At 35.0% G+C, this 27444-nt stretch overlaps 1 protein-coding gene across 8 annotated transcripts in view; it reads right to left on the minus strand.

Annotated features, from left to right (window-relative positions):
* The window catches only part of RPS6KC1 (ribosomal protein S6 kinase C1), a 139058-nt gene that overhangs the window by 86644 nt on the left and 24970 nt on the right, over positions 1 to 27444 (minus strand). For 3 of the 8 annotated variants that reach the window (XM_012781622.2, XM_075997058.1, XM_012781620.2), the window contains exons 5-6: positions 23688 to 23781; positions 12100 to 12462 (exon numbers count right to left, since the gene is read on the minus strand). In XM_012781622.2, the coding sequence (XP_012637076.2) occupies positions 12100 to 12462; positions 23688 to 23781 (457 nt within the window). Of the gene's footprint in view, positions 1 to 12099; positions 12463 to 13966; positions 14004 to 14804; positions 14967 to 16275; positions 16351 to 23687; positions 23782 to 27444 lie in introns of those variants that run through there. The other 5 variants (XM_075997060.1, XM_075997061.1, XM_012781623.2 and 2 more) reach the window with 5 other exon arrangements.

Here is a 27444-nt window from a genome sequence, read left to right on the forward strand (position 1 = left end):
CATGGAATTTAAGCTAGAAATCAATAACAAAAAGATAATTAGAACTCCAACTACCACAAAATTAAACAATATACTTATATACATCTAAGTAATTCACAGGTACAGTAGGGAGACTAATGAATCAACTCCTAAAGATCCGTGTACTAGGCCCAGAACCTATGAATATGTTATTTTACTTGGCAAAAGGAACTTCACAAATGTGATTACGGTTAAGGATCTTGAGATAGTGCAATCATCCTGGATTATCGAGGTGGGCCCAACTGAATCATTTGGGTCCTTACAAATCAGATAACCTTTCCTGGCTGAGGATCACAGTAAGATGTAACAATGAAGGAACAGTCAGAGAGCTACAACACTGCTGGCTTTGAAGATGGAGAAAGGGGACCACAAGCAAAGGCATGTGGGTGGCCTCTAGAAGCTAGAACAGGCAAGGAGACAGATATTCCCTTATAGTTTCCAGAAAATATATAGTCCTGCTTACACCTTGATTTTAGCCCAGTGAGACTCATGTCAGATTTATAACCTACAAAAACATAAATAAAAAGTTTGTGTTGTAAGTCATTAAGTTTGTGGTAATTTGTTGCATTAGCCATAGAAAACTAATAAAGAAAAACCAAAAAGAAAACTAGAAAATATTTTGAGCTAATAATTAAGATATGATGTATCAAAACCTATGGAATATATAGCTAAGTATTTAATGGAAAATTTGTAATCCCAAATATACAGAGAAAAAGGAGGCTAAAACTTAAAGATGTAAGCTTCTAACACACATACACAAATAGACTGAAAGTAAGTAGAAGGAAGGAAATAAAGAAACAGAAACCTATAAAATATAACAGAAAACAAACATATAATAGTAAAATCAAAAGTTAATTTTAACATTAACAAAATGGATAAATCCCTAATATGACTGATTAAGAAAAAAGAAAAAGAAAACAAATTGCCAAAATCAACAAAAACCCAACACACATAAAAAAGATTAGGAGATATTATAAACAATTCCATCCTGAAAAATACAACTTACCAAAGTTGAAAAAATATAATTGAGGTGAGGAGATAACAGTTGGATATCTATTAAAGAAACTGAATTCACTATTAAAACCCTTGCCATACAACTGTTCTTACCACTGAATTTGTTAAGTATGATAACTATATCGTGGATATGTAGAAGAATGACCCTATTTTCTAGAGATGCAAATTACACAGAGGTAGAAGCCATGATGACTATAATTTACTTCATATTTATTTATTTATTTATTTTTCAGACGTGGAGTCTTGCTCTTTGCTCAGGCTGAGAGTGCAGTAGTGCAATCATAGCTCACTGCAGCCTCAAAACTCCTAGGCTCAAGCAATCCACTCACTTCAACTTACAGAGTAGGTGGGACTATAGGCACATGCCACCACACCTGGATAATTTTTTAATTTTTTTGTAGAGACAGGGTCTTGCTATATTGTCCAGGCTGGTCTTGAATTCTTGGCTACAAGCAATCCTCCCACCTCAGCCTCTCAAAGTGCTGGGATTCCAGGCACAACCCATCATGCCCAGACTATGAATAAATATTAATATTAGCAATCAAATCCAATGACATATACAAAGGATAATGTATGTCACAACAGAGTAAGGTGTATTTCAAGAGTGCAAAGGTTGTTGAACATTTAAAAACAATCTGTGTGGACTCTCAGGCCTGGAGAAGACAATGGCAGCCATCCAATTTCAAATCTCCCCACGTAACTTCTCAAAGAACAAATAAAAGATAAAGAGAGTAAATAAATCCACCCAAGGCCGACATTTTCAGCATTACTAGGAAACAAAGAATACCGTGATCTTCATATTACTGTGAATAGGGAAATAAAACAAATTACAACAGAACCATCATCCATAAAAGAAACTGCACAGAAGAGGGCCAAACCAACAGAAAAGATGCTCTCAAACTGGACCCCTACCCTTGCAAGGAATGGGAATAGAAAAGGAGGCCTCAACTACTCAATACTTTTAAGATGAGAATAATGATTAACTTTGAAGAGGCAGTAACTGGAAGGGGACATCGGAAAGCTTCTAGAATGCCAGTCAAGTTCTGCCCCTTGATCCAGATGCCAGTTACATGGGAGTGTTCCATGTGTGAAAATACATTCAGCTATATACTTACGATATATACTTTTCTGCAAATATTATATTTCCATTAAAAGTTTTAAAATATATATATAATGTCTATTATCTACAGAATTATAGCCCAAGAAACACATAAGAGAAAAAAATGAGCAACCAAAACAACCATTTTTTTAAAGGCAGGTGGAGAAAAAATAATAAATGGTACTGCTGGGTCATGAAGAATAAGTAGAGGATGACATTTCCTATTTGTTCATTTCTGCCCAATATTCCTTCCTTGTTTGGGATCACTCCCTCCACATTCTATAGTTATACTGTTCAGTTCATGGGATTCATCAGTGACAGCTCTGTCCATCTTCCCAGGGATGACAAATAAGCCATGCCTAATCAGGTTAGAAAGACAGAGATGGAAGCACATAATCCATGACAGGCCAACCCTCTCTGAGACTTCTTTTTAGAGCCATGGGGGAAAACTCCCTCTTCCTCTAGCATTCTGAGGAAGAAGCCTTTGCAAACCTGGAGCTGCTGGAGGGTTATCTTTTACACCATGAAGATACAATGGAATCAGAGAAAGGAGCTAGCAAGTACAGCATGTGAACACAGACAGGCAAATGGAAAGACAGAGACCAGTGACATTTCTTGAACACCTGAATCAAGCTGTATGTAACCAATGATCCACTCAATCATGTGGGATAAAACACTTCTTAATTTTTTTTTTGAAACAGGGTCTCATTGTCACCAGGCTGGAGCGCTCTGTCATCCAGGATGGAGAACAGCACAATCATAGGTCACTGCAGCCTCAAACTCCTGGGCTCAAGCGATCCTCTCCCCCCACCCATGTACCCCTGCCCAGCCTCCCAAGTAGTTGGGATTATTGGGATTATAGGCATGAGCCACCAAACCCAGCTCTAAAACACTCTTTTTTTTTTTTTTTTTTTTTAATCTAGAATAGGTTCCTGAATAAAACACTCTTTTTGATATGGACTAAAACACTGTTTCCTACATTAACTTTTTGAGTTGGTAAGGTTTTTTATTACCTGGAACTGAAAGAGTCTAGTCTTAACACAAACCCTGAAAGAGGAAATTACCTGAGCATATAGTAATTTAAAAGCAACTCTCAGCCAGGCACAGTACCTCACACCTGTAATCCTAGCACTCTGGGAGGCTGAGGCAGGAGGATCACCTGAACTCAGGAGTTCAAGACCAGCCTGAGCAAGAGCAAGATCCTGTCTCTACTAATATTAGCTAGGCGTGGTGGTGAGCACCTGTAGTCCCAGCTACTCAGGAGGCTGAGGGAGAAGGATTGCTGGAGCCCAGGGAATTTGAGGTTGCTGAGAGCTAGGCTGACACCATGGCACTCTAGCCCAGGCGACAGAGTAAGACTCTGTCTCAAAAAAAAAAAAAAAAAAGAAAGAAAGAAAAGAAAAAAGCAACTCTCACCTTTTCTTCTCCTGCCCCTTCTCTGAAGACTGCTGCAGAAAAAAAAATTTTTCAAATAAAACAAAAAGCAACTCTTTTCATTTATGAATGCACAGAATAGAGAATCTAAAGACTTCTCCCTGAACCTATGAAACAGTTCCTTCTGAGTTCACTGCATGAATAATAGCTTTCTCCTGTTGACATATACTTCCTGTAACAACCAAAGAATGGAAAAAGCAGACTGCTGATGAGAAAAGAAAGAAGGAAGAATAAATAGCACATTTAAATCATTTTAAATTTTTATTTTAAAAAATCTCAATTTTACTGCTTTCAAATGTTCTAGTCAGTTTCAAAAGTTAAAATCTGAAAAATTCTCAAGGCAATTTATTAAATTATAGTGAAGAGTACATGTTTTATATTAAAACAAAAAAGGCTGTGCAGTATTTTCATAATAGAAATATCCTGAATGTGTTTAATACTGCTTTTCTTTGAAAAGTAAGATCTCAAGTTCCAGACAGATGGACAAAAGGCTCGTACTTCATCGAGCAGGTCATCGTTTCCAACTACATTACAATGAAAAACAAAATACACTAGAGAGTCCAAAAGGCACAACTGGGTTCTAACTTAAGATAAAATCCTTTTGTGGCACGTGGGATTTATCCAAGGGATGCAAGAGTGGTTCAACATAAGAAAATCAACGTAATTAATAGAATGAAGGAGAAAAAGAATGTGATCATTTCAACTGATGCAGAAAAAGCATGCCGGAATCCAAAACTCTTTTATGATAAAAGCATCCAGAAAACTATGAACAGAAGGGAACTTTTTCAACATGATAAAGAGCGTTTATAAAAAACCAATAGCTAACATCATGCTTAATGGTAAGACTGAAATATTTCCCCCTAAGAACAGGAACAAGACAAGGATGCCTGCTTTCCCAGTGAAATTCTTGCCCGAGCAACAGGCAAGAAAAAGAAATAAAGGACATCCAAATTGAAAAGGAAGAAGTACACCGACCTCTATTCTCAGATACCATAATCCTATACAGTCATCCCTCAGTATCCACAGGGGACTGTTTACAGGCCCCAAGTACCAAAATCTGTGGACACTCAAGCCCCTTATGTAAAACGGTGCAGTAATTTGCATATAACCTACCCACATCCTCCTATATACTTTAAATCATCTCTAGATTACTTATAATACCTAATACAATGTAAATGCTTTGTAAATAATTGTTATACTTTTTTATTCATATTGTTTTTTATTGTCATGCTCTTATGTTTTATTGGGTTTTTATTTCCCAAATATTTTTGATCCACAGTTGGTTGAATCTGCAGTTGATTACATCTGCAGGTGTGAAATCTATGGATACAGACAGACAGCTGACTATATATATAAACCCCAAAGAATCCACACACACACAAAAAAAAAACCACCACTAGAGCTAGTAAACAAATTGAATAAGTTACTAGGTACAAGATCAACACACAAAAATCAGTCATATACCAGAACAAACAAGTCAAAAAGAAAATTAAGAAAACAATTCCATTTACAATAGCATTCAAAAGAATAAAATATCTAGGAATAAATTTAACCAGAGGTAAAAGACTTACAACCTGAAAACTACAAATCATTGCTAAAAGAAACTAAAGATATAAATAAATAGAAAGACATCCTGCATTCATAGGTTGGAAGACTTAATATTGTCAAGATAGCAATACTCCTCAAATTTACAGAGGTAATACAATCCCAATCAAAATTCCAACTGCCTTTTTTGTAGAAATGGAAAAATTGATTCTCAAATTTATACAAAACTGCAAGGCACCCTAAACCATCAAAACAACATTAAAAAAGAACAACGTTCTCAAAGTGGTTCATTAAAAAAAAAACTAGAAGGCAAAAGGATCATATCACCATTGCCCAAAAAATATAGCTTTTGGTTTTTTTTTTTTTGAGACAGAGTCTCACTTTGTTGCCAGGCTAGAGTGAGTGCCGTGGCGTCAGCCTAGCTCACAGCAACCTCACACTCCTGGGCTCAAGTGATCCTCCTGCCTCAGCCTCCCTAGTAGCTGGGACTACAGGCATGCACCACCATGCCCGGCTAATTTTTTCTATGTATATTAGTTGGCCAATTAATTTCTTTTTTATTTATAGTAGAGACGAGGTCTTGCTCAGGCTGGTTTTGAACTCCTGACCTTGAGCAATCCACCCGCCTCGGCCTCCCAAGAGCTAGGATTACAGGCGTGAGCCACCACGCCCGGCCAGCTTTTGGTTTTGCTAGCCTTATACTATAATATACTGTGTACCCAACTGGGCAATCACTTAACAATAAAGTGAACTAAAAAATAGTTTCATATCACCTTCTGAATTAATAAATACTATAAATAAGTCAATAAATTTTATTTTTGGAGTTACATATTTTCACTTCTAAAATTCAGCAAGTAGAAATAATAATGTGACTTGCTTCCTTTATCAAAATTAGACTTATTACCTTTCTCATATATTCATCTATTTCCAAAGCAAACAAGTTCATACTTCGGGTTTTTAAATATTTGAGTAACTCTTATTCATAGAATAAATCAATGGTCCAAGTTGCACACAAGGTCATAGTTTTTGAAATATCCCTGAGAGCCTAACACACATCTGCCCAGGGAGGGAGTAAACTATGAAACATAGCTTGGTGTCGCCTATAATATCACACACAAGAACAGAAATGGTGGAAGACTGTCTACATCTCTTAGGTGAGTATTATCACTAGAAATAATCTCACTGGTCAAAAGCATCAACAAAATTTTTAAAGAAAAATTAGATATCAGCAACATCCAGGAACTAATTCATAATGTATGCGGGAGATAAAAGGGAAGAAAAGGGGAGGGAACAGAGAAAGTGAAAGGGACAGGAGGGGAAGGAAGGAAAGAATAAGACTGAGGAAGGCAGGAGAAAAGAGTGGAAGATTAGAAAAGTGTGGCATCAGCAACAAGTGAAAAACAACAGGTATGGCTGGGGCAACAAATCTATCATAGTTTCAACAAGATATATAGTACATAATCATGGGCCTTATTAACATGCTATAGAGTTTTTCTTTTTTGAGACAGAGTCTTGCTCTGTTCCCTGGGCTAGAGTGCCGTGGCATCAGCCTAGCTCACAGCAACCTCAAACTCCTGGGCTCAAGCAATCCTCCCGCCTCAGCCTCCTGAATAGCTAGGACTACAGGCATGCGCCACCATGCCCGGCTAATTTTTTCTATATATTTTTAGCTGGCCAATTAATTTCTTTCTATTTTTTAGTAGAGACGGGGTCTCGCTCTTGCTCAGGCTGGTTTCAAACTCCTGACCTTGAGCGATCCTCCCGCCTAGGCCTCCCAGAGAGCTAGGATTACAGGCATGAGCCACTGTGCCCGGCCTCATGCTATACAGTTGACAGAAACATCTCATTTTGAAGGGCCACCACTCACTTTTATTTTATATTTTTAGAAGAAAAATATTTTATATTCCCTATCACAGTACCTAGTACATATAAGTAATAAATGCTTGTTGAACAATCAACTGGATGCATAGATGCTTGAATGAACAAATAGACAAATGGGTAGAAGGAAAAATAATGAATATTCAAAATAAAGAAAGTTCTCAAATATTTGATAATGGAGATTTGTCACCTCTCCATTTTAAAGTTAATCTAATTAGCAGGGGGGTGGGCAAGTGTGGGAAGTAGCATGGCATAATGTGAAGAAGACAAGATTTAGACTCAGGAACACCTAGATTAAAATTTTGGCTTAACTCTTACCGGCATGTATCCTTGAACAAATTGCTTAATTTATACAAGTCTTCATTTCCTCCACCTGTAAAATGGGGATCACAATATCTACCTTACTAAGACCGCAAACCAGCACTTTTGGCACCTGGAACAAACTACACAAAACCAGCTCTCAAATCAACTCTGTAATTCATAATGTAGCCCACAGATGGGTGTTACTAACAATGCTCGCCATCTGGTAGCTTCCTGTTTTAAATAATTATTCTTGCTAACTAGGTGCCAAGCTTTTAGAATCATTATATTAAATGTTTGCACCCTCTAAATTTTGGTGTCCTTAGACAAAGCCCAGTATGATCAGCCACAGTTCAACTTATGAGGTAGTTCTACAGATTAAAAATAACGTAAGAAAAACACCTTGCATGATGATAGGCATGTAATAAATTGTTGATATGTAAACATTTCATTAATACCTTTGTGTAATCCATTTGCCACTCTATATTGTTACAACCATTCCAATAAGCCCACACTGAGAGCAGAGATTAATCATATCAACCACGTCCATTAATATAGAAATAAGGACATGAAAGGATGATATGTACCGCAACATTCTTTTCAAAAATTCAATTGATTCTTTTGACCTTGACTTTGGACTTTCTCTCTCAAATGTTTAAAAACCTGAGAATTTAGAAGAACAGACAGAACCTTCATTTCAAGAGCCATTTCTAGAAGGGAATAAATGAAATGTCAGATTCAAAAAGAGAATTCAAAGTTACCACTATCAGGGTATGCTTGTTCTCTGCTGGATGGGCAAATACAACTGCTGCTATTGTGTTTTTGCATCTGGTCTCAGACGTGGAAATGCCAGTTAAGTAAGAAAAAAAACAAGTCATCTTTATCAGATCTACTAACAACCCAGATAATCTCCTTTAGGATGAAATAGTTTAGTAATGAAATAACAAAATTTGTTAACTCTGTATAAAGCACCCCTACTTAGCTCTGAAAGATTATTTTCTCTGGATTACCATATATCCAGAAAGAATTATTTTATTATGAGGTATGCCAATCCAACACAGGGTCACAGGAACAACTGTTACAAAAAGAGTTAAATTCAAATGATTTATAGGTATTACTGGTTACAGTGATGTTTCAATAACAATTTTGTCACAACAGAACAAACTTTTCCCAAAGAAGCATCTCTTCTGAGCATAAATGTCAAATCAAGTTCACAAGCTAGAGCTCCCAATTACCCCACAAATTAAAGGATAATGTCTACATGTTTGTTAGGTGGTGACTAGTTTGCTTTTAAATAGAATCCATGGACAGGAAGCACTGTGCTGACCTTATGTCAAATGTACAACTGTGAGGACTAAAGAGAGGCCCTTTTACACATTGGTTAAAAATTACAATTCTATGATTGTGATTCCTACCATTTGTCTGAATAAAAATTCATCACATTATGAATAAAGAATAAAAGACTAAAAGCAAGTTAGTCAATTATTAACTTTCTGGATTTGATGGCACATTAGCAACAGAAACCAATCCAGAGTAGGAATGGATATTGTGGTTTTAAAAGACATACATTAAACAGGAGAAATATATTTAAGTGGTTAACATTCTTTAAGACAGAGGTCTAGTGGGTTTGGTATCAAGTTCTAGTGGAAAGATAATTCACCACCATAATCAGCAAAGTAACTAACCAAATGATATATATTCTTTGTTATTTGCTCATACGCACCTATAATTCTCATTTTGAAGCAAAGATTTTTATTTTTCTGGTGCCATCAAGTGGTAACATTATGAAATGTTCTAAGACTAAGTGAAAATAACTTTTAGACAGAAAAATGTTACACTGATATGTTTTATCTATGCCAATTGAATACCAGTGATATTTTAGTACATAATTATGTGAAAAGAAAAGGGAAATATTAGAGAAGATATTTCGCAACTCATCCCCATTTATACTCCCAACTCAATGAGAGTTGAGGCAAAGAACAAAAATGAGTAGAGTTTTAAAACCAGAATGGCCCACTAGCAAACAAACAAATAAAAACCCAACCGACTTTGAAAGCATTTGATAAACAAAATTAGGATCAAAATGACCTATCAATCAAACCATGAAAACAAGAGAATTCGAAAGTAGTTTCTCAACTAGAAACCTTAAAAGTGATAACTAAAATTATATAACCATACATATCAAGACAAAAATGGGAAATGAATATCAGAATCATTTGAAACTGTGTCAACAGATTCCAAATGGTTATATCAGCAACTTCAATATGACAATAACCAAAAAAGAACCAAAAAACAAAAAAAACCTGCAAAATTCCAACTCCTCTTATTGCTATACACATAAAACATTAAAAGCTGTTTGATTCCCCAAGCCCACCAAAATAAGTACTGATTGCAAAAATCTAAATTTCCAGTTAAAGATAGCAACTTGAACACATTTATTTAGCTATGTCCCTTCCTGAAACTCTATTAACATGGCAGCAAAATAATTTAAGCCATTAGGGCTTTTACCTTAAGCCCCAAAGACTAAGAGAGAAGACAACAGCATAAAAATTTTAGAAGCTAGAAAGAAGATGGATGAGAGGTTACTAACTTGGGAAACTCAAGAAAGTTGCCTGGCTTACAGTAAGGAATTGGTGGCACTAGCTAGCTGTGGAAGTGAGACTGAAAGCTAAAATTAAGAGAGTTTGTCAAAATTGTGGTTAAGCAGCAGTTAAAACCCTCCACATACTCCCCGTTCCACTCTATAAGGCAGATATATGTCTACATTGTGTAATGAGACTGAAAGTTTATGCTCTAGAAAGAGTAAAACAGAGGCTCCTGGACTACAGGATACCAGGCACAGTGCAAGGAAGTACTGTTCTAAGAAAACCACTGGAAAGTCACATCAACCTTTGATTATTATGTCCAAAAAGTCATGTAACTAACTATAGAATGCTTCCTTTGGCTTCTATAAGGAAAAAGTAGAGGACTAAAACAAAAGCTAATGCTTAAAAACAAAACAAAAAAAGGCCAGGCACGGTGGCTCACGCCTGTAATCCTAGCACTCTGGGAAGCCGAGGCGGGAGGATTGCTTGAGCTCAGAAGTTCAATACCAGCCTGAGCAACAGCAAGACTCCATCTCTACTAAAAATAGAAAGAAATTAGCTGGACAACTAAAAATATACAAAAAAATTTAGCCAGGCATGGTGGCGCATGCCTGTAGTCCCAGCTACTCAGGAGGCTGAGGCAGTAAGACTGCTTGAGCCCAGAAGTTTGAGGTTGCTATGAGTTAGGTTGATGCCATGGCATTCTAGCCTGGGCAACAGAGTGAGACTCTGTCTCAAAAAAAAAAAAGATAAGTTCTACTTACATTCAGCAGCTACATCTCCCTGTTCCATATCACCTCCATTAATTAGTTGAGAATATACTACAACTAACAACAGAATAGTAGGCAAATCCAAGAATCTTTTAAGTTCTTAATTTAAAAGCTCATTTCAGCTTGTCTCTTCAGGTCATCAAGAGTAAATGCACTATAACCACTATGGAGAACAGTATGGAGGTTCCTCAAAAAACTAAAAATAGAACAATCATATGACCTAGGAATCCCACTGCTAGGTATATATCCAAAAGAAAGGAAATCAGTCTATTGAAAAGATCATCTGCACTCTCATATTTACTGCAGCACTACTCACAACAGCCAAGATTTGGAATCAATCTAAGGGTCCATCAACAGATGAATGGATAAAGAAATCATGGTGTACATACACAATGTGTATGGTGTACATACACAATGGAATATCATACAGCCACAAAAAGGACACCATTCTGCAACAACATGGATGGTACTAGAGAACATCATGTTAAGTGAAATAAACCATACATAGAAAGACAAATCTCACATGTTCTCACTCATATGTGGGAGGTAATATTAACAACAATTGATCTCATGGAGACAGAGAGTAGAATGATGGTTACCAAAGGTTGGGAGGGGTAGCAGGGAGGAAGGAATAAAGTAAGGATGGTTAATAGGTACAAAAATATAGTTAGAAGGAACCATATTTGATAGCATAACAAAGTGATTATAATCAACAATGAGTTACAGTAGCAGTCCCCAACCTTTTGGCACCAGGGAACAGTTTCATGAAAGACAATTTTTTCATGGACTAGGGTGGGGTGGGGTAGGGTGCCGTGGGTTAGGGGAGGGTAGTATGAAGCTCAGGTGGTGATGGGTCCACAGCCTGGGGGTTGGTGATCACAGAGTTAGGGTATACCCTAAAATAACTAAAAGAATGGAATTGGAATGTTCCTAACACAAAAAAATGATAAATGCCTGAGGTGATGGATACCACAATTGCCCTGATCTGATTAATTCACATTGTATGCCTGCCTCAAAACATCACATGTACCCTATAAAGATATACAACTATTATGTACCCATAATAATTAAAAATTTTTTTAAAAAACAGTAAGTACATTAGAGAATCTCTGTGGATTACTCTTGAAGGAGGTAAAAAAAAAAAACTGGTGAATAATGTAATCAAGTCAGAAAAAAGATTATTATTCATATAAGAGACTTAAATACTTGTTGACTATTTTTAAATCCTGTTTTTGTAAATAAATTGATCGAAGTAGGGTTAAGTATCTCTGATGATGTCTAACATCTCATGTAGCTAAAAAGTATATCTCCATCCATAGGTCATTTAAGCTTTAGTATTTTCTCATTTTCAGTTTTGTTTTTATATAGGACTATACAGAAGATATATGTATATACTTTTTTTCCAGATACCAACATAAGAACATAACAAAATATATTAATATAGATAAAACTGTACCTTGAACACCTTCTAGGAGTAAATCAACTCCTTTCCTGTAAAAATCAGAAGCAGCTTCATAGTCGTCTTCTTCTTCCTTTTTTAAAGCCAACTTTATTAATTCTCCTGCTTTCTCCAAATAATCTCTCTTGCCAAGCTTGGACTTTAAACTGCCAGGAAAGAGGCTGCGACTTTCCCGTTCTTCTTCTGTTTTGTTCTGTTCACTTTCAGAAGCAACAGCCCCTAGTGCTGAAGAATCCGAAGAAAGAGTGAGACCAAAAGTTCTAATGGGAGAATTTTGATTGGAAGCCATTCCATCATCTAACTCAGCAAGAGAATCCACATCAACAGTAAGAGATATCAGATCACTGTCACTGGAGAAGCCTAGAAATATGATCACAATAGTAAACAGATATTAAATTGAGAATCAGCCAAAAGAATACAAATCTTCCTAATTATTCATGTTTTCGTATTATCCAAATAGATTAGGAAGGCTATAATTTACTGATGGAAGCCAGTGTCTAACAATTTGTTTCAGCTTACTTCCTTTCACTTTTACACTTTCTCTCTATAACTCTGGAAGACAATCTCCTTGCCTTGATCATCAAACTGAAATTAAGAGCCTTTACCACAAGACCTTGTAAACAGTTTACAGAAAACTGTTGCTTTCATACACAGCTGCTATAGACAATAGCATTATGGTGAAGGGAAAAGCGTAAGAGCTTTGGAGTAAGACAAAAAATAAAGTACTTGAATCCAAGCTCTTAAAGGCCAAATAGCAAGTTACTTAATAATATTACTTATTACACAAGGTTTTAAAGGAAGAATACAGTTAATACATATAAAGCAAAATAGACTGCTTAGGACCAGAAGTATTTCAGATTTCAGATTTTAAGATTAGGGACATTCAACCTGTAATTATATACAATTATACAATGCATCCTCAGAGGTGTCCTTTTAGGTAACCATCTGTATCTCGAAAATGTAAGCTAATTGCATTTTTTTAAAGACTGAATTTTTAGAAATTTTCGTCTCAGCCTCTTCCACAAGCATTTGGAAAGAACTTTGGTCTATATTTACATCTTAGTTTTCAGACAGAAAATGAATAATAGGTGCGACTAAACTATTGTAACAGTGAAAATTCCTTCTCCCCGTTCACATAACTAACTTCACGGTCAGATCATTATCTATAATACCTATCAAACCTTCTGGTCTCAGGACCTCCCTTTACACTTTTAAAAAAGTGGATTTTGGACTCCAAAAATCTTTTGTTTATATGGATTGTATCTGTAAATATTTACCAATATTTATATTTAGAAAATAAGTCTGATAAAAAATGTAAATGAGGCCGGGCGCGGTGGCTCACGCTTGTAATCCTAGCACTCTGGGAGGCCGAGGCGGGCGGATTGCTCAAGGTCAGGAGTTCAAAACCAGCCTGTGCGAGACCCCGTCTCTACCATAAAAATAAAAAGAAATTAATTGGCCAACTAATATATATATATATAAAAATCAGCCGGGCATGGTGGCTTGTGCCTGTAGTCCCAGCTACTCGGGAGGCTGAGGCAGGAGGATTGCTTGAGCCCAGGAGTTTGAGGTTGCTGTGAGCTAGGCTGACGCCATGGCACTCACTCTAGCCTAGGCAAGAAAGCGAGACTCTGTCTCAAAAAAAAAAAAAAAAAAAAATGTAAATGAAATATTAAAACCCATTACATGTTAAGATAATTTTTATGAAAAATAACTGTATTTTCCAAAACAAAACAAAAAATTCAGTGCAAGAAGTGGCACTGTTTTACATTTTTTGCAAATCTTATTAATGTCTGGCTTAACAATAGATGGCTAGATTCTCATATCTGATTCCACTCGCAATCTATTGTCATACATTGTTTACCTGGAAAATATGAAGAAAATGCCACATAGATATGTAACTGAAAAAGAAACAAGTATTTTAGTAGCCTTTTCAGATAATTGTGGATATTGTTCTTCGATAACTACACCAAAATTCTAGAAGTGGTAGTTTCTTAAAGCTTAGTTGCAACGTAGAATATAAAATCCTATCAATGAAATTTCCATTTCTGTTACTTTCAAATCCATGGGTCTATCTTACATGCTGAATGGATCTTTTACCTGCACGTGAGTTTGTAACATCACACACTGGTGATTTTGAGAACACTGGTTCTGGTTCCCTGAGTTACACAGATCTTCCAATTGTTGAAACCACATTTTATTATTATAACATCACACACAAAAAAATTGTCAATATCACCACTGACCTCATCAGAAAATTCTTTTAAGTATTGAGAAACTGCCAAACCCAAAATGGCAGTAAGAAATTATCTAAAAATCCTAATTTTGGGTGGAAAATCTGAATTTTAATATTGGCAACAAATGCTATCAGTTGTTTTCCTTGAAGTGTCAGCTTGCTTCATTCACTTTCAGGAAAAAATTGGCCAAATACCCAAGTCTGTCAATTGTTCTTTCAAGCAAAATAGCGTCTCACGAATAAAGCAGTTAGTTTAGCAAATGGCTCAAACAACTACACAAATGCTTTTCCTCTAGATAACCATGGGAGTTCAGTATGCAGAGTGCTTTACATATACTTCTCATTTTTCACACAGAATATTAAAAAGACATGTGCTAAGGGCTGAGATTTAATAAAATTAACAGTTTTTACTGCATTATCTGTGACATTTTTAGGAGAAACTAGTATTGGTTTTACAAGTACATACAATGAACGCTGTTACAGTTTGGTGCCACTGTCTTGATTCTTGCCCAGGCACAGCAGTTTTAGCCACCAAGGCTTTTGCTTCATCAGTGCAAATGTCAACACGGTAAAAAGGCAAAGAATATCCTGGCATTATTATCAAGACAGGTTTTGCCTTGTGGACCCCCTAAAAAGATATGAGGAACACCCAGGGATCTGAAGATCACAGTGTGAGAGCCACTGATCTATATCATTAAATAAGATTGACAATAGGATAATATAAAAAAACAGAGAACAAACATGAGATCTGCATCACCACTGAATATTAACTGCCAAATTTCTCAAAAAATACATTAAAACGAAAATAATTTCCTTAGGATTACATACTAAATCAAAATTAAAGGTGGATTAAACTACACAATTCTAAATTAGAGATTAGCTAGCTTTTTTCCATAAAGGGCCAGAGAGTAAATATTATAGGCTTTGCAGGCTACTTATGGTCTCTGTCACAACTACTCAATTTTGCTATTGTAGCACAAAAGCAGCCAGACAATACATAAATGAATAAGCATGGCTGTGCTCCAGTAAAACTTTGTTTATGCACATTGAAATTTGAATTCCATGTAGTTTCACATCACAAAATCATATTCTTTTAATTTTTTTCAAGCATTTAAAAATATAAAAATCATTCTTAGTTTGCAAGCCATACAAAACCAGGTGGCAGGCCAGATTTGGCCCGTGGGCCATAGTTTGCCAACCCCTATTTTAGACTCAAATCACTTACTTCATATCAAATAAAGTAAGACAGAGTAAAAACATGTTCCTGTATCTAAGCTCAAATTTTAAATCAGCTTTAGACACTACTTTGTCATCCTGCCAATATATCCTCATTTTCAACTTTTTTTCAAATCCTTAGAATGCCCAAAAAAACTAAATCTAGTTCCCAAAAGAAACAGATTTCATTAAACCCACAATCTCAAATGAGATTCTTTGAACCTAGTGGAAATCTTTTCAGTTTTCTGACATTTGAGCCATACAAACAGTGCTTCATAATCAACATCTTTTACAGCAATCTATAAAGTTATTTATCTACTATTCTGAGAAATACATGTGAACTTTATAAGAGATTTTTTTCTTAAATAATTTAAAAATATTTTATGTATTTTGAGGCAAATTTGTTTCCTTAAATGGTGCCATTATATAACCTAGTCCACTGAAATTAATAAACAAATAAAGTTGAAAAAAAAAAAGTTCTGGCTTATATAGCTAATCACAAAAGAAAGGAAATGCTGTATTATAGACCTTTTGTCTGTTCTCCGGTGTCTTGTCACTATAACCTTCATACCATCTATCACATTGTCCTGTTTCATGCTTTGCCTGATTTTCCTCTCTAGCCAGAACAATAATACCAAAAGGGAAGAGGATAAAGTTATGTATACTCAGTTTCTTGGCTTTTGACCACAAAAACCTAGTAACACAGTCATACTTCCTCTTACCTTTCCAACCTTATTTTATTAACAATGAGAATCATAATTAAATGAAATCAGATCAAAAAAGTAAGACCATCAGAGCACCTGGAGAGAAAGTCAGATAATAAAATTAAGTAAATCAATATTCTATACAGTGTTTCCTTTTCAAACTCTAACTAATTTCTAAATGAATAATCTTTAAAAGCAAGCAAACAAAAAAAACTAGCAGGTTAGCTAGGAAGACAAATTTTTCAGCCGAATCAGGAGAAGCAAACGGAAGCAAAAAGAATTCTGTTTTAACACTTTTTAGAAGACAATTTGGCAATTCATATCAAAAGCACAAAAACTACTTTATCTTTCACACCCAGAAATTCAGTAATTTATACTAAAAACAAAGACATACAAAAAGACTTATATACAAGAATGTCCATCACAAAAATTAATAACAATTTGGAGATAACATAAATTCCTAAAAATAGGAAATTATGATACTGCCCTATGATAACATATCACATAGCTATAATGTTGAAGAAGAATGTTTAATGCTAAAGTATTTAACATATTATGCAAAAATGACAAATTACAGAAGAGTGCATATACCAGAACTCTAATTTTAAAACAAACCCAGAAAAAAAGGATAGAAAGATACACTAAAGATTAATAGTGATTTTCTAGGTATGGTAGGATTATAGGTGGTTCTGTAATGAGATTCAATAACATTCTTTGTGTGTGGTAAGCTCTTAAGTTCGGTAACTGAAAGATGTCAAAGGATATGATGCAAGGGCTAAAACTGAGTATTTCCTTCAATATAAAGAAAGTTATACAGGCATCATTTATGAAATATAAACCTATATGGATCATCCCGCAGCCAATGTGAAGAAATTCATCACTTAAGCAGTTAGACATGATTATAAAGACTGATCTGTTTAAAGCAGGCTACCCCCTGACACCTCTTCCTTGCCTACCTTATTCCTTTAATTCTCCTCTTAAGTTGCACTCTACCATGCCTAAAAAGCCCAACTGTATAGACCATACATTACAACTAATCAGCTTCTAGTACTCACTGATATTTTTCTCTTCCACATTTAAGCAATTTTTAAATTCCCTTTTTCTCAGTGAAGTATTCTCCAACCAGTTCAAGGAAAGGAAAATAACACATTAAAGCTCCCTTTACCACCATAGCAATGAACCTCATTTATATATATTACATATAAATACTCAGTGCCTAGTGTATCTTATACCCTTAATACATCTGCTTAATACAGTGCTTATTCAGCTTCTAAAAATCAAAGTCCTATAATTCAATTTGTTTTATATAAAACCACATATCAATATTACATAAAGTGGAGACTAGCTCCCTAAAACCCAGAAAGAAAGGTAATAAGTAAGGTATAGGAAACAACAAGCAAGTGACAGGTTCTCTTTAGGTAAGTAGGAAGGACATTGTGGATAAGGCAGGGTAACCACTGACATCTGATACAATATAGAGACTGTTTGTCAAAAGTTAAACCAAGCTGAAGTCGATCCATACTTAAAGGGGCCCTCTAGGCCATCATGAGAGTAAAAGGTGCATCCTTCACCAACACCATCAAGGCAAAAACCTAAGCTTTTTTTGGAAGTGATACAAGGGGAAAAAGTCAAAGGTTCTATGAAAGCGTTCTGCCTCCAGGTTCATATCACAGAGATTCAAGTCTCAGGGCTATTAGAGGGCCCCAGGTGACTTGTTAAAAAGCAGCTACAGACATGAGGGGTTTATTTAGCATCCCAGTTCACCTACCTACCCTTACCTCTGTGCTTTGAACTGCTCAGAGTAGGGCAGTATAGTGAAATCTGTCTAGGACACCATCTCTGAAAGACAGGCCCCAGGGGAAAAGGTTGAGTTGCCATAGAATAAATCTTTATACTATAAACTATCAAAAATCTGTATTTGAAGACCATCTGTAAAAAGAGATCAGTTTCCTTTAGAACAACAGGTGGTCTCTCATGGGTGACTATATATAAAATACCTGGCCTCATTATTATTAGCTGATAGCTTTCACTGAGCCCTGAGGTTCAAATATTGCCATAGTCAACAAAAGGGAATTTCTATTTTTCCTAGTAGCAATGACTCATGCTTCATGCACAAAGCAAGATATCTAGCCAACAGAACAAAGGTTACCTTGAGGTAGAAGACATACATATCCATTTCCATTAAGAAACAGCCTTTATAAATATGATATTAAATGGACACCTAAATCTAAAGCTTAATGCTAGTTAGGGTTCCTGTACTTGATTCCCTACTCGTCATTTAGTAATAGCTATTGTTACTAAAAGGAACCATTCCTCTGATGTTTCACATTTTTATAACATCCTTGGGACATGTCTATGCCTCACTCTTCAAATTTTATAAAAAGAACATCAGAATAACTATCATATATTTGATGCAAACAGAGTAAGCTCAGAAAACAAAACAGCACTCATAATCACAACCCTAATACTGTTATCTTATCATGAACAATAAAGAAATATCACTTGGCTTCCCTTTTCACACAATGAACTTTTTATTCTGGTACTCTCCATAGCTTCTCTAGACTCCAAGATATCCAGCCTTTCTCCCTATATGCAAGTAGCTCATGCTGAGCTTTCTATACCATATACGTATTCTCCCTGCGTCCCCTCCATAAAATTAACTCTTTTCATTTCAAAATATAGTTCTGTAAGGACTATCACATACCTGGAGTACCTTAGGCACATGGCTTAACTTCCCCGAAATTCTGATTTTTTTTGTTTTAAAATAAGAGATTTAACTATATTATTTCTAATGTTTCCTTCTACTTTAAAACCTAGATTCCAAAACATATCATGAATTTTTTGTTATTTGCCCCACCCAACCCCTAAACTCCCAATGTCCAATATTATATTCTCAATATCTCTAGGGTTAAGAGTCAATATTTATAATTTGTATCATTTGTTTACTTACAAATACTGACACATTCTCATTTTATCTTGAGTAAAATGACTTGTTCTTTTTTCCTATTTATTTCAAGCACCTCCACCAAAGCAAATTCAATTAATAAGGGACAGGGAATAATATAGAATAAATAAGCACTTAAGAGAAAAAACAATTTCTTCAAGCTGAGTAAGCAACAGATACTCTAACATACATAATATAGGAGGACCTAGAAGAATCTCAGTAACAAGATTTAGAGTTCTCATGGTGCCACCTAGTGGATATTTGCACTAAATTCTACTTTAAATTATTTAATTAGATTTTCTATATTTTGTTATTTTACACAAAACTGTGTAGTAGTGTACTGCATAAACTTTAAGTTTATCTTAAGAACAGATTTAAAGTAGCCAATAAACTAAAGAATATTCCTGTTTAAAATTATCCTGCCTCAAATCATCAACTTTAAATCCAGTAAATGAAAATAACACAAATAAAAAGAGAAAACAAATGGCATTTTGAAACAGAAGTTTCAAACAGAAAGTTTTTTTCCAAGCTTAAATAACTATACATAATATACTATGTATAGTTATGTATACAATAACTATACGTAACTATACATCTTTCCAATTAGTTCCCATGTTTTAAATATAATCAACAACATTCAATTTAACACACTATAACCATAATCTTCATGTTTGTTTATATACAGAAAAAAATTATTACTCTGCCATCAAATAAACATATAAATCTTGGATTTAATGTCACTTTAAGGAATCCCTTACAAAGACCTGCCATAGATGCTATCCTCAAAATGTATATTTCAATTTCTCTAAAATGGCTAACCCAGGACAACTTAATAGATCCTTTCTTGTCTCTGTGTCATAACGAGCAATTGGGGAGTTCTTATTCGATAATTTACAGCCAAAAAAAGAGGTTCAAAAGACGTAGATTTTGAAGCTCAAAAGAGGTAGATTTTGCTATTCCATGAGACATTTAAGAATATTCACTCTTAAGATCTACTACATATAAGAAGCTGATCTCTCAATTTGTTTGTAGTTATGATCACCAAATTATTTTCTTTTATTTGCAGCATGAACCGGGGGAACGTCCCTCCCAAAACTGAAAAGGAAATCATGTAATGTATTAGGAAGAGGAAATGACACAGGTTACCAGATGAGACTATACCAACATCAAAGGCTCTGATATCAAGGCCAGCATGGCAATAAAGCAAGCTACATCCTTCAAACAGGCCAACAGATGAGAGAAACATGTCAAGAAGCTCAATTCCCATGCACCAATTTGGGCAGGTTTCCACGAATGTCAGAGTAACTTCATAGCTAAATTTAATTCAACAAAAAGATAGAAGTTTAAAATGGAAATAAGATGTTAGCAACCAATAAGATCTTCTTTCATCTTTGAGAAAATACAGTTTAATTTCTTGGAACAAAGGAGATAAAGAGTAACCAGCATTTCATTTAAGTAATGTAAAACAATATTAACTTTTTGTCGAAAAACCTACTGAATAAAATTTCATTAATTTTCAGTTTCATATTAAATAAAATATATTTACCAGTTTATCATCAAAAATTCCTGATTTTACGAAAACGTAAAGGGGCTTCTCTATCCCACTCTACTAAAAATGAACTGCAATTTTAAAGAACAGAAATCCCTGGCTTCATGTTTTCCTCAGAAAACTTTCATTTCAAAGTAAATTAGGATCTGCTGGTTGTATTTTTAAGGTACTAACAAAAATAATGATCACTTAGCCTCTACATCTGTTCTCAGAGAAGTGATAAACTTGTCATGTCATTCTAACTGTAAGTGAAGGACCTTGAAACAGCAGACTAATTAAGATTTGCCCCTCTGGCTCACTCCACCGCCAAACTGAATCACAGTATGAAAAATGACAACCCACCTTCAAAACACCATTTAAAATAGTACACTCAGAGGAGCTGTTACAGAGTGAATCACCTCCTCACATTTTGGCTCTCGATCCAAACCACAAGCATTTGCCACCGCAATCCCTCTGCCACCCTCCACCTCGCTGCGTACCTGTGGGCCCCGGCTGGCTGCCAGCTTTCCTGCTCTTTTGCTACTAGATGCCCTCTCCCCTGGTTGTCTCTGGAGTTTGCAGGCCTTCTGATGTAAAGTAAATCTTCCACTTTCCCACCATGCCAGGCAATCTCATGATATTCAAAAGCCATTTTCTCTTAAATAACAATGAATTTGCAGTGAATTTGACACTGTGATCTATCTGTATTTGTCAACCTGGTATCTTTCAGCAGGATTAATTAGCCAAGCATAACAGCTTTGAAAGGGAGGAAAGAAAAAAACACAAGCAGCATTTCCAATTCTATGTTTTTCATTCTCCATGGATCACAGTGTGTTTGAGAGATAGTAATACAGTTGAAAAATTCAACTGCACTGACAGGATAAAATGTCAATATTCCTTTTAGGTGTCATAACTCTTTTTTCTGTGTTTTTAACAGAAATGTTGGCCCCAATTTCTCTCATAAAAGCACATTACTAAAAGATAAATCCTTCCAAAGAAATGCATCTTTTTGAAACTTCAGAGGTAAACTCTACTTTAGGTAGGGTCACCCTTACAGCCCAGTTTGTCTAAGACAGTCCTGTAACATGCTTGTCGTCTTGGTATAATTGAAGTGTCCCAATTTGGACAATAAATTATATGCTTACCCTAGCTTTAGAGTGTATCGCCTTCAACATTAATACAGCTACCTGATCACCTTGAACAGCCTTCAATATTTTAGAACCCTATCCCAAGAAAAGTCATTCCTAATAATAATGTTTCTCCTCTCCTCTCCTAGACTACAGCAAAGAATTAAAAGATCTCTGCACCACACACATTTTAGTATTTATGTTACACTAAAATAGGCTCCTGAAATACCCTTCTCTCACCATGACTCCCACCTAATAATAAAGGCTTGTTATCAATAGTAAAAGAATATAACCACTCCCACATCACACAATCTTTGATTCCTGTACCAAAAAAATAATAAGAAAAGAAACATGCTGCATCTCTAAGAACTGTACTCATTGAATAAACTTTCCTACTTGATCTCTATTGGGTAATCAGTATGGTTTTACAACTGAAAAATGTACACTCCTCTTTCTCAGCAGCATGGAAACTGAGGCAACAGCCAGATCAAGTTAACCCAAAAAAGTCAATTTCCAGAGAAACTAATTCTAGCTTTAGAATTACATTGGGATCCCGGCAGGGGCTAGATTTTCCAAATGCCAGCAAGGACCTCTGATTAAGTCAGGTCATGAAGAATAGGTATTTCCCCCTACCCCCCAAAAAAATGACAGATTGTAAAGTTACTGTCAACAAAATTTTTCTATGATGCTGGCAGAATTAGGATGGAGTCAAAGGTATTGAGGGCCCAAAGGAGACATCTGGGCAGGTGGCCCCCATGAATTACACAGAACACTAGGTTAAATTAACAAACTTAGCTTTTAAGTCAAAGGGAGGCACAATGAGAAAGAATAAAAGCTAACTATTTCTCTAATGTGGTAGCACCAAAAGAAAAAAAATTTAAGTGCATCAGCCCACAGAATGGATAACAACTTGTTGCTCTTGCCAAATCAAGATGGGAACTTACTGCAACAGATCTATGCCAAAGTGGCTGCTGATGTAGGACAGCAGTACAAACCCTTACAAAAACAGCACTACAATGAGACATGGCTACCTCCCATGTAGAAGTCATAAGGCATCCTCCTCCACCATAACTCTTACTCATCAAAGAGATCAAGAAATATTATTTTACTTTTAATAAACCAAACCTAAGCCACCTGAAACAAATTTAATTACCTATTTTCTTTTTAAGGACCCCTACCATCCACTCCCAGATCTTCTTTTTTTTTAATTCCATGATCTTCCCTAAAAGAAAACTAGTTATGGAAATCCAAAAGCTAAAATGTATGTATTTAAACCTTCCTATAAATTCCAAGTATGGCTTAATAGAGGAATAAAACAAGAGATGAAGCATTCTTGAATTAAAGTGATTAAAAGTACAAAAAGTGCTTTAATCTAGACTCATGTTATTAGAAAGCATATCAAAAACATCAAAACTACCTTAGGTTTATTCTTTCAGGGTAAATGACTAAATTGTTAAAGCCAGTCTTGAAATTAATTGCCTAAAAGTCAGATGCTGCTACATAAACTTCAGTAAGGCATCTTTATACTAGACAATATAAATTCAAACTATTCATTATACCATATTTCACAAAATCTAAGATACCATTAATTGCAGGATTAATCATTATTTTATATATCACTAAGAAAGAAAAAAGCTGCCAATTAAATGTGAGATATCAGTGATCCCATATCATGTACCCAATTATCAGTGATGTTGATGTAAAAGAAAAAAATCTTAGAATTAGTGAAATATCTTCAAATTCCTATATACATCTGTTTTTTGCAACACAGATATGATCTATAGTCTTATGCAATCAAAACCTTTGAAATACAAAAAATAAAATTTCTTACCTTCTGTACTACACTCAGGAAAAGTATCAATGAGGGGATCTGAGTAAGCTTCAGGAGGACCAATTAATTCAGAACCATCATTAATTATTCCACCCTAAAAAGATCAGAACAATTGTGTTTCATTGTCATTAACAGTAAAAAAATAAAAAATAAAAAAATAAACTATGTATGTAGATTTAAAGTAACTACTATATTAACCTATTAAACTAGATTACAATTGCTTTCAAAAAATCAGTAAGTATGTTCATATATCAGATGATTAACTGTAACAAATATACGACACCAATGCAAGATGTTATTAGGTTTTTAAGTATGGTTATTAAGCTTATTTAATAATAATAGGGAAAACTGGGAGCAAAGGTAAGGAAGACAGGAAAACTATACTATCTGGACAATTTTTCTGCAACACTAAACTGCTCTGAAAATAGTCTACTATTTAAAATTTATTAGATCTTACAAAATAAAATAAATACAAAATGTTTTAGCTCATAATCCTAAAGATATTTTATTTATCCAGTTTAATAAACAATATTATACAAAATAAATAAAGAACAAATCTTTAATGAAACAAAATAATCATAAAACTGTTCTATAGGAACCAGAGGGATGCAGCAGGAAAATAACACCACAGTTCTACTTTAAATCTCTAGTTCAAAAATAATAACCTTTTGGGTATTCCTTAGAATGCAGTAAAAAAATTTCACATTACATAGCATCTCAAACTTTTTTGCTAATGAAAAGTCCATCTAGGTGTATATCAGCAAATGTTTTCCCCAAAAGGCAATAATAAAACTGGTGAAAATTGCCAAAATAACCACTGAGGGCTCTGGAAATAGACCAAAGTATAAAACAAATGAAATAGTGTTACTCATGAAAAAACCACAGGTAAGAACTATGCATGTCTATGATGTTCTCGCCTGGGGGTGCTACCATTCCCCATCTCAGCAGGGTTGCCATGGCAAATATATGAAGGCAAGCCTTGAAAATGAGCAGATTCACTTCCAGAAGAGGCTGACATGATTTGGATTGAAGCACAGGAAAAAAACCCACCCCACACAAACGTTATCAGTAATAACAGCAGCAATCTCAAGGCCAAATGAATGGCAAGGACCAGTGGATTCAGCAAGCCTGAAGTTGCAGTCAGCAAAAGACCAGTTATATAGCAGGGAGATCCAGAATATAACACAGCTATAGGGGCATCTTAATAAGCTGGCTACCCATCCAGTAAGGGAGACCAGAGGTGGACTAAGCTATCCACAAATACCTGGAAAAACATGAGATGGTATGCAGGCACAGAGGAAATATAAGAAACCTCAAAGTAACAGCAAGGGCAAACTTAAAAACTGCTTAGACTTTGAAAACACAAAGAATCATCAGCATTAAGTGGGAAGTATATACTGGCACAGGTGTTTAAACAACAATGACCAAGCACTGGCTGACCACTAGGTACGCTTATACAGGGCTAACTCCTACAAAGCCAGGCTTAAGAATAGAATAGAAATTAAAAGTTGAGCGGGAAAATCCAGTCACACACTTGACAGGAACAGACTCCACAGATTTAGTATAGACTAAACACACTAACATAAAGTGTTACTTACTAAACACAATAACAAAAAATGGCAACAATCCCAAGGGAGGAAAAAAAAATTGGAACCTAGAGCTGCTATATAATGTATTATCCAAAATGTTCAGTTGTCAACAAAAAAATTACAATACAAAAAAAAAGACACAGGAAAGCACTTGAGGTGGGAGGTGGAAGGTGGGGCTGAAAATAAAAAATAAAAATAAATAAAAAAGGAAAGCACTTGACCCATAGGGCAAAGAAGGCAGTCAATAGAATCTGTCTCTGAGGGGACAAAGGTATTGGACTTAGAAGGCAAAACTTCAAAACAGCTATTATAAATATGTTCAAATAATAGAAGGAAAACATGATTAAAGAATTAAATGAGGCCGGGCACAGTGGTTCATGCCTCTAACCCAGCACTGTGGAGGCTGAGGTGGGAGGATCACTTGAGCCCAGGAGTTCAAGACCAGCCTGACAACACAGCAAGACTGACCTCATCTTTACAAAAAAAAACTTAAAAATAATCCAGGCATCATGGTACATGTCTGTAGTTCCAGCTACTTAGGAAGCTGAGGTGGGAGGATTGCTTGAGCCGGGAGTTCGAAGTTGCAATGAGCAATGATCACGCCTCTGTACTCCAGTCTGGGCGACAGAATAAGTCTATCAACTAATGAATAGATAAGCAAAATATGGCATGTTCATATCCATTCAATAAAACATTATTCAGCCATTAAAGGGAATGAACTACTGACACATGATACAGTGTGGATGAACCTTAGAAACATTAACCTTTGTGAAAGAAGACAGACAGATAAGACCAAGTGTATTGTGATTCCATTCATGTGAAATGTCCAGAGAGGCAAATTTATGATGACAGAAAGCAGGTGTAGGGGGTTCAGGTAAGTAGAGGAGGAGGAGTGCGTGTGAGTGGGTATGGAATTTCTTTATGGAGTAATGAAAATGTTCTGCAATTAGGCAGTGGTGATGGTTGCATAATCTTGTGAATATACTAAAAACCACTAAATTATATACTTTATAATGGTAAATTTAATATTTTATGAATTATACCTCAATTTCTAAAAAGGAAGAGATGGAAATTCTGGAGTTGAAAAGTACAGTAATGAAGTTAAAATTCACTAGAGGAGTTCAATAACAGATTTAAGATGGAAGAAGAATCAATGAAATTGAAGATCAATAAAAATGATATAATATGAAGATTACAAAGAATAAAAAAGACGGAAGAAAAATAAACAGAACCAGAGAAAGCCGTGGTATAATATCAGCATACCAATTGACATGTAATGAGAGAACCAGATATAGACAAGAGAGAGGTGGGCAGAAAGTTTTTTTGAAAAAACAAAGGTAAATAACTTTAAAATTTGACAAAAAATATTAACCTACATATACATGGAGATAAATAAACCCCAAATACAATAAACACAAAGAGAGAGAATGACACCTAAACACACGAATTCACACTGTTGAAAGATAAAGGCAAAATTTTCAAAAGAGTAATAGAAAAAAACTTATTCAGTAGAACTACAGTAAAACTGACAGCTGACTTCTTATCAAAAACAATGGAAGACAAAAGGTAGTGGAATAATATATTCAAATTGCTAACAGAAAAATTGTCAATAATTCTACATATTAAGCAAAACTAACTTTACAATAATAAAGGAAGTCTCAGGATGGCTTAAGTATTATAGACTTATAAATAAAAACAATCTAAAAACAGTGAAGGAAAAAGTAAAATATTTCTAGACAAAGACAGAGAATTTATTGCTAGCAAACATGACATCAAATACACACACACACAAATATCTGAGAAAATCTTTCAAGCTGAAAGAAATGACAACATACAATATTATAATTCAAATCCACCTGAACACATGAAGAACATCAAAATAGGTAAATATGAAGGTAAATAGAAAAGACTATATAAATGTACATTCACTTTTCTTCTCCTAAATTCTTCAAAAGATATCAGATTGAGTAACAATGACCATAAGACTGTATTGTTGGGTTTATAAAGTTTAAAGTAACACATATGATAACAAAACAAAGAAGGAAGGGTAAATAGCATGTTATAGAACAAATTATAATTTACTGGAATGAAGTTAATATTAACCTCAATCAGACAATGTTGTAATTATAAAAAAAAAAAGAAAAGAAAAAAATATTCATCTCAAGTAA

This window comes from Microcebus murinus, chromosome 23 (assembly GCF_040939455.1).
Source record: "Microcebus murinus isolate Inina chromosome 23, M.murinus_Inina_mat1.0, whole genome shotgun sequence".
Taxonomy (NCBI): domain Eukaryota; kingdom Metazoa; phylum Chordata; class Mammalia; order Primates; family Cheirogaleidae; genus Microcebus; species Microcebus murinus.